Below are 9,251 nucleotides of genomic sequence, written 5' to 3'. Positions count from 1 at the left end.
CAATGTGTTGATTTTCGTTCATGCAGTGAACGATGTACCGTCCTGCCGGAGTGTCGTGGTTTCTGAGGCATTAGCTTCCCAGCTAGAACTTCTAGAAGCGCACTTTAAGTATGTGATGAGGTATCGGCGATTATAAACTAAAGTAAATAAAATTCAACTTTTCACAAGAAGCGCATAAATATGCTTCAAGTTTTAAACATCGCGCGTTTAACAGCCCGTAGAATACAACATAGGCATGATCAGCGACGCACGTGAGGATATTATCAGTGAAGCTGCTGCTTGCTTCGACTGACACACTTAATGTTGCGTCTGAAGCCTGAGCGTCATGAAAGGTTATTGAATTAGTCTGAACGTGAACGGGCGTTATTTTAGTTCTCATTGCAGGCTGTTAAGGTACAAAACTGAACATCGTTCAAGTGGTGTTCACGGGATGTTCACGTGGATACATAAAAGCGCCATTAGTCCTTAATCTTAGGTGACAGTATCATCCGTGCATTAACATTCCAACACACAGCCCCATATTGTGTCGTAGTTCTCCCTGTATTGATTTATTCATGTCTCTACAACTTGGTCGCTTTCCCGGCCCATGCTAAAAACGAGAACCGGTGCACCATAGACGAAATGTCCGGCTAGCATTCTTAACAGGACGGTGTCATGGAGACGCCGGAACTATAACAGTGCAGCATAGCGAATTCGCAAGCAATATGCTGGCGAAACGAAAAAGCATGGCTCGAGGAGTGTATCAGCCCACGCGACTTCATTGTCGGTTATAAGGTGTCCACTGTCAAGCACGCATATTTTATACGGATTGTATTTCATGATGTAGTCGGTTGAGGGCGGACAGGGTAATTGAAGGCAGATGCGAGAGGGCTTTAGTCAGCTGCAAATAATTAAGGCAAGAACGATATATGTCAGGCCTTGGTGCATATCTCTCCGCACCACTTGGTAGCAATGAAGGACAGATAGGCTCCTGAGAAAACTCCGTTTGAAACTTATCACAGCGAGGTAGTACAAACAGATGTGTAACACCTTCACAAAGCCACAGTAAACGCACTTCGTGTCGTTACAATGAGCCACCTTTATTTCGAGCTACATTTGCGTATGTTAGTGCCGCTTTTTTCAATATTATTTTCTGCACTGCACTCATATGAAGTATGATGAAGTCTTTGGCTACATTTGGTTACGTTTCACGATAGTAGAAGAAAAGAAAAAAGAGACTATTTGTGTTCGTTTCTTTCTCAGTTCCTCGAAAGTCACCGATTTTACCCCACGCGCCTACACTTGAGTGAGACGTTACTCAGTAATAAATTTTGTACGGCACGTTGAACATTATGAACGTGCTTCTGATCACTTGGTGGCCTGCGATCGGTCAATAATTGGGTTGCGATGACATCGTTATACGACAGAGCGAAAACAGGCTATGGTGAACGCCGATGCAATCGCCCGTTTCTGTAAAGTCGAGGCGAACTGCTGAGTGAAAGAAAGTGCGACGATCTTCCTCTTTCTTCGATGTCGCGGGAGCGGCGTTACATGTGTCTCGTGTTGCCGAAGTTGATGCCGCTTGCGTTGGCGCCCTTGTTTGTGCCGTACTGGAGGTTGATGATGCCTTCTCCTGCCCTCAGCTGCTGTTCGCTGAAGTGCCTTTTGTTCTCCTCGGCCGGCTTGGGTCCCAGGCAAGGTCCCTGGTACTCCGGATGCAGGTAGCACTGCGCGTCGAAGAGTAGTAGCATTAGAAAATGTACAGTGTGCGCCAATATGAAAGAGAAGAATTCAGAAATACGGTGAAGCGGCCATGTTGGATGTTTTGTAAGCACCACGTAATCGATTGAGGACGACTTAGAACGCCGCACGAGCGCTGACGCTCAAGTGAAAGTGCATTCAGAAATGCATGTTAATATGAATACTACAACAATGGAAAAAAAGAAAAAGAATATATTGTAATGTGAGGGAAAATACCATGAGCCATAAATGGACGTCATTTCTTCGTTAGAAAGCGTTACGGAAGCACGTGCCATGTTTCAGCTGATAAACAAAGATCATCCTTTATTCTCCCTAAGTCGTACTTATCCGTTTGGCCGCCGCTTACAATGGCACACTGAAGATTTGCGTTTAACGCCAGGAATTTTTCTCTCTATTTTGCTGAATTCAGAAAACCGCCATGATTCACATTCACATAACAAGAACTATGGAGCAGGAAAATAAAGCGAAGTTCGAAGTTAAATCGGCGCCAGAATTTTTATCTCAACAGATTTGTTATTCCTTCATATATTTGTGCATGTTGTTGTATTGGTGCATGCTTATTTGTACAGACGGTGTACTCCGTATGATCACGGGCTCGTATAGACAGTGTGGTTGGTGTGCGGCAGTGCGCGCTTCTGCGATATGGTGGAGGTCGCTGGTTCGGGACAATTGCTTCATAAAATGTCTCCAGGATCGGCCCACTTTGCTACGATCACTCGCTCGCCAAGATCGGCCGTGATCGTGGCGGCATGACGACGACCCAGTAACGACGATGGAATGACGAAGGAAGAATGACGTCGATGGAACATTGAAGCCGGTGTGACGACTGAACGACGTCAAGGATGAAGATTCTGAAATGATGACGATGGGTTAACGCCGACTACGTGATGAAGATTCTGAAATAATGACGATGGTGGAACGCTGACTACGTGATGCAGATTCTGAAATGATGGCGTTGGTGTTACGGTGAATACATGATGACTACGGCATTAGGACAAAGGTACGACGACGACGGCATGACGGTGGTGTGACAAGAATCAGATAACAGAGCTAGAATGACGACGATTGAACGACCACGATTGCGTAATCATTACTGAATGACGACAGCATGATCCCTATGAAAAGACGAAGAAGGAATTACGTTGATGGAACGACAAAGGTGGTACGATGATGACGGCATGACAACAGTGGGGTTGACGCTTACGAAATGGCGACGATGATAGGACGACAGCGTGACAACGACAGAACAACCACGACGGTGTCAGGACCACGAGCACATAACTAGTATCGCACACTAGTAGACAACTTGGCTCATTGGGTCGGCGTAAGATAGATATATACACCGTATTTGCGGGTTTATAAGACGTGGTTTATTTTTTCTCAAATATTTGGTGGTGCGTCTTATACAATGGTGCATCTTATGTATAAAATTTGCACTAATGAAGATAGGAGGTAGGAGCCCTCGATGACGCAAGGCGATCACAGTTTCGCCATAAATGGGCGGCTACAGCATGCATCGTTTGGCGAGGTGGCTAAGTGAGCCCGTGGGGCGTGGAACGCGGTTCTCGCCACAATTATCACTGCAGGATTCAGGAAAGCTGGTGCGATTACACCGTCTGCTGACATTGATGCGGACGCAAGCAGCGAATCAGAAGATGATGGGTATTTGCCGATGACGCTGTCACCCGAATTGGCCGAGCTCTTGGACAGCGTGTTGGAAGACGAAGATGTTGATGGCGTCGCATAGACAACGTTCACTTGACGTGAATAGCAATATTTCATTTTGTGCATACAGAAAATGGTTTTAGTTCTTTAGTTCTTTTCTTGGTTTGCTTAAATATCTGGTAATTAGGGATGCGTAGAAGTTTAGCGTGCCAGAATCGAGTAAGTAAGGCATTTCGCGACAAAGAAATGTTCGTGCGAACTCGGTAGTATCTCGTTGCAAAGCATGCACTATTGTTTTGAGACGTGTGTGTTATACATATATGTGTCTTATATATAAACTCTTTCGTAAAAATTGTTTTTTAGGGCATGTGGCTTATAACCGGATGATAAGATAATCGAATCCCGGTGCCGCGCAATTTTCCACGGGATTAAAGAAAAAATCCGCGTGTTGATAAAATTGCATAAACAGGCCTGGAGTGCGGCCTGATCCCGGTGACCAGAACCAGTAACGCACTCCCTCACCAGAGCAGGATTGGCCACCCTGGTGCAGTACTTGGCCACAACCTCCTATATGAATACAACAATCAAAACCCGGCCCTCATTCCCCATCAGCTGCGAAGCAACTGACCACGGCGGCGGTCAGACCTGCGACGCAGCAGAGGGTGCTAAGAATCCCTCGTTCCGGACAGGCCGCCATTGGAATCTGAACCTGGCAACGTTTAACGCTAGAACGTTATCTAGTGAGCCGAGTCTAGCAGTGCTACTGGAGGAATTAGAGGGCAGTAAATGGGATATAATAGGCCTCAGTGAAGCTAGGAGGACAAAAGAAGCATATACAGTGCTAAAAAGCGGGCACGTTTTGTGCTACCGGGGCTTAGCGGAGAGACGAGAACTAGGAGTCGGATTCCTGATTAATAAGTCTATAGCCGGTAACATACAGGAATTCTATAGCATTAACGAGAAGGTGGCCGGTCTTGGTGTGAAACTTAATAAGAGGCACAAATTGAAGGTCGTACTGGTCTATGCCGCTACATGCAGTCATGGTGACCAGGAAGTCGAAAGCTTCTATGAAGACGTGGAATCGGCGATGGGTAAAGTCAAAACAAGATACACTATACTGTAGGCAACTTCAATGCCAGGGTAGGCAAGAAGCAGGCTGGAGACAAGTCAGTGGGGGAATATGGCATAGGCTCTAGGAATAGCAGGGGAGAGTTATTAGTAGAGTTTTCAGAACAGAATAATATGAGGATAATGAATATCTTCTTCCGCAAGCGGGATAGCCGAAAGTGGACGTGGAGGACCACGAATGGCGAGACTAGAAAATAAATGGATTTTATACTCTGCGCTAACCCTGGGCATCATACAAGATGTGGACGGGCTCGGCAAAGTGCGCTGCAGTGACCATAGGATGGTAAGAACTCGAATTAGTCTAGACTTGAGGAGGGAACGGAAGAAACTGGTACATAAGAAGCCGATCAATGAGTTAGCGGTAAGAGTGAAAATATAGGAATTCCGGATCAAGCTACAGAACAGGTATTCGGCTTTAACTCAGGAAGAGGACCTTAGTGTTGAATTTATGAACGACAATCTTATGGGCATCATTAAGGAGTGTGCAATAGAAGTCGGTGGTAACTCCGTTAGACAGGATATCAGTAAGCTATCGCAGGAGACGAAAGATCTAATCAAGAAACGCCAATGTACGAAAGCCTCTAACCCTAAAGCTAGAATAGAACTGGCAGAACTGGCAGAAGTTAATCAACAAGCGTAAGACAGCTGACATAACGAAGTATAATATGGATGGAATTGAGCATGCTCTCAGGACCGGAGAAAGCCTAAAAGCAGTGAAGAAGAAACTAGGAATAGGCAAGAATCAGATGTATGCGCTAAGAGACAAAGCCGGCAGTATCATTACTAATATGGATGAGATAGTTCAAGTGGCTGAGGAGTTCTATAGAGATTTGTACAGTACCAGTGGCACCCACTACGATAATGGAAGAGAGAATAGCCTAGAGGAATTTGAAATCCTACAAGTAACGCCGGAAGAAGTAAAGAAAGCCTTGGGAGGTATGCAAAGGGGGAAGGCAGCTGGGGATGATCAGGTAACAGCAGATTTGTTGAAGGATGGTGGGCAGATTGTTCTAGAAAAACTGGTCACCCTCTATACGCAATGCCTCATAACTTCGAACGTACCGGAATCTTGGAAGAACGCTAACATAATCCTAATCCATAAGAAAGGGGACGCAAAAGACTTGAAAAATTATAGATCGATCAGCTTACTGTCCGTTGCCTACAAAGTATTTACTAAGGTAATCGCAAATAGAATCAGGAACACCTCAGACTTCTGTCAACCAAAGGACCAGGCAGGATTCCGTTAAGGGTACTCAACAATAGACCGTATTCACACGATCAGTCAGGTGATAGAGAAATGTGCGGAATATAACCAACCCTTATATATAGCTTTCATTGATTACGAGAAAGCGTTCGATTCAGTCGTAACCTCAGCAGTCATGGAGGCATTACGGAATCAGGGTGTAGACGAGCCGTATGTAAAAATATTGAAAGATATCTATAGCGGCTCCACAGCCACCTTAGTCCTACATAAAGAAAGCCGCCAGGCAGGGAGATGCGATCCCTCCAATGCTATTCACAGCGTATTTACAGGAGGTATTCAGAGACCTGGATTTGGAAGAATTTGGGATAAACGTTAATGGAGAATACCTTAGTAACTTGCGATTCGCTGATGATATTGCCTTGCTTAGTAACTCAGGGGACCAATTGGAATGCATGCTCACTGTCCTGGAGAGGCAAAGCAGAAGGGTGGGTCTAAAAATTAATCTGCAGAAAACTAAAGTAATGTTTAACAGTCTCGGAAGAGAACAGCAGTTTACGCTATGTAGCGAGGCACTGCAAGTGGTAAGGGAATACATCTACTTAGGGCAGGTAGTGACCGCGGATCCGGATCATGAGACTCAAATAATCAGAAGAATAATAGGCTGGGGTGCGTTTGGCAGGCATTCTCAGATCATGAATAGCAGGTTGCCATTATCACTCAAGAGAAAAGTGTATAACAGCTGTGTCTTACCTGTACTCACGTACGGGGCAGAAACCTGGAGGCTTACGAAAAGAGTACTACTTAAATTGAGGACGACGCAACGAGCTATGGAAAGAAGAATAATAGGTGTAATTTTAAGGGATAAGAAAAGAGCAGATTGGGTGAGGGAACAAACGCGGGTAAATGACATCTTAGTTGAAATCAAGAAAAAGAAATGGGCATGGGCAGGACATGTAATGAGAAGGGAAGATAACCGATGGTCATTAAGGGTTACGAACTGGATTCCAAGGGAAGGGAAGCGTAGCAGAGGACGGCAGAAAGTTAGGTGGGCGAATGAGATTAAGCAGTTTGCAGGGACAACATGGCCACAATTAGTACATGACCGGGGTAGTTGAAGAAGTATGGGAGAGGACTTTGCCCTGCAGTGGGCGTAACCAGGCTGATGATGATGAAGATAAGATAAAATAGATAGATAGATAGATAGATAGATAGATAGATAGATAGATAGATAGATAGATAGATAGATAGATAGATAGATAGATAGATAGATAGATAGATAGATAGATAGATAGATAGATAGATAGATAGATAGATAGATAGATAGATAGATAGATAGATAGATAGATAGATAGATAGATAGATAGATAGATAGATAGATAGATAGACAGATAGATAGATAGATAGATAGATAGATAGATAGATAGATAGATAGATAGATAGATAGATCTTGTGGTGTCCTTTGGTGTTCAAATATTCAATAGATTTTTGCACAGAACCTACAAACACGATGATAAAGTTCCTCCTAAGCGCTCACCACAACGCACTCGGTTTTAAAATTTAAAATTGAAAGCTTTAAAAATTGCACCCCTCATATACAAAAGCCTAAATTTACCCTCCATGTCACCTGTAAATATTAGTATCGGGTCCACTCGGACATTTCATATTTATTTTTATCCTCTTTTTCTCCCACTCTCTTCTGGAATCTTTTAATCCCATTCCCCATACCTATACAGAGTAGCATGCCAGCGGTTATATACGCGCCGGCAAAATTCTCTGTTTTCCTAATAAAGAGCCCTCTCTCTCTCTCTCTCTCTCTCTCTCTCACTCGGTATAGGGAATTCTGAGCAAGTCCTCACCGCTCGTCCCAGTGCTAGAATGCACTGCGAGACCTGCGGGATGTTCCTCCGCTCCCAGAGGTCAACAGTCTGGAAGACGTCGACATCAGGCACGCCCCAGTTCTTGGCCGCATTCTGGAACATCACGATGTTCTCCATCTTCTTGAACTGGCCGCCAGTGGTGTTGATCTTTGGAATGCTGCCCGGGTTCAGGGCGTTCATAAGCCTGCGGCAGAACAGAGAATATTGGAAGGCGCGTGCGATGACGTGAGCTTGTGTCGAAATCTATGCCCGATAGCTGAACGTTTCATAACAGACTGGCACACAGGCCTTCATTATGGACAAAAGTTCTACAGGCCGTAAGGTCTGAATCCGAGCTAGTTGGTAAGGTAACATTTTTGAAAGGAACAGCTCAAATGACGGGTGAAGGCGAGTTCGGCACGCCCCACTCATTAGACTGTTCATGTGCGTGTGTTTGCCACTATCTTTGACCCGTCTCTCTTTGCACTGTTCCACACGTAACTTATGCATCTGAGTTAGGAAGAAGGCTCGCAGGCTGTTGTTTAACCATAAGATTACTTATGACAACCCATTCGGTAACAGAAAAAAGAGTGGATGTGGATTGCTGTAGTCAAACTACCCAATGTGGTTGCTAGCCAAACACGTAGCGATAACCTCTTCCCCTTTTAGGAAACAGTCCGGCATGTTTAGTTGGCATTAGAACAAAGTGCAAGCGAAAAATTATGCACGTTAGCATTCATGTCTATGGGGTTTTACGTGCTAAAATCGTGATCTAATTATGAGGCACGCCGTAGTGTGGAGACACTGGAATAATTTTGATCACGTGAGGTTCTTTGTCGTGCTCTAAGTTCGCCGGTGCACGATCCTCCTTGGTTTCCGACCCCGTCGAAATGTGGCCGCAGCGGCAGGAATCGAGCCAACGGCCTCGAGCTCAGCCGCGCTACGCCATAGCCGCTAAACTAGCGTGATTGGGCACAATCATTGCGTTTCATGGTTACAGGGAAGGTGCCAATGTGCGTCTATCACTTTGCTGGCATGCAGCTGAAGGTGCTTTGCTGAATATTTGTTAATACAATGCACATGGCATGTACACTCGACCACAAAAGATTGTGGGCCACGCAATTTCATAAAACGTTCAATTTCCGAGCAGCCTGCAACACTAGTGAGTAAAGCCGAACACCACTATATCCTTCACCTATATTAGTAGAGGCTGCAAATAAGAACACTTGGCTGCGTTGTGAGGCTGCACAGATATTCAGCTTTTTTTCTCATATTTTGTGTCCCGTAAAATTTCGTTTACTGTACAAAGATGTATCTCAATTTAGCCGTGTGTAATACCTGACACGTCAACGGCTGGCACGTCAAGGTCTGCCCACTCTCACTTTCACATCGAGCTGGCTTCGCAAAACACCCACAACCTCATCACCATCCGTAACATTGCAGAGACCCATCTTCCTCCTCTTGCGAGGCGGGGCATAGCAGTTAATTCAAGATTCGGGCCTAACCTCCTTTCAAAAATGTTTTACTAATATTCAGAAAAACAAGTTCTTGCAAGATAGGCACGTCATCCATGCGGAAATCGGAAAGAAAATTACGGGGTTTTACGTGCCAAAAGCACGATCTGATTATGAGGCACGCCGTTGGGGGTGACTCCGGAA

The 9,251-nt window shown here is 45.0% G+C and overlaps 1 protein-coding gene across 1 annotated transcript in view; it reads right to left on the bottom strand.

Moving 5' to 3' along the window:
• Positions 1–1,058: 1,058 nt before the first annotated feature.
• Positions 1,059–9,251, bottom strand: part of LOC126521562 (uncharacterized) — a 40,426-nt gene continuing 32,233 nt past the window's right edge. The window contains exons 8-9 of the mRNA XM_055066069.2: positions 7,594–7,798; positions 1,059–1,706 (exon numbers count right to left, since the gene is read on the bottom strand). Of these exons, the coding sequence (XP_054922044.1) occupies positions 1,527–1,706; positions 7,594–7,798 (385 nt within the window). The 3' untranslated portion in view covers positions 1,059–1,526. The remainder of the gene's footprint in view (positions 1,707–7,593; positions 7,799–9,251) is intronic.

The sequence above is a fragment of the Dermacentor andersoni genome, chromosome 6, assembly GCF_023375885.2.
Source record: "Dermacentor andersoni chromosome 6, qqDerAnde1_hic_scaffold, whole genome shotgun sequence".
Taxonomy (NCBI): Eukaryota; Metazoa; Arthropoda; class Arachnida; order Ixodida; family Ixodidae; genus Dermacentor; species Dermacentor andersoni.
The sequence above is the reverse complement of the archived record's forward strand: the minus strand, read 5'-3'. Positions and strand labels throughout refer to the sequence as shown.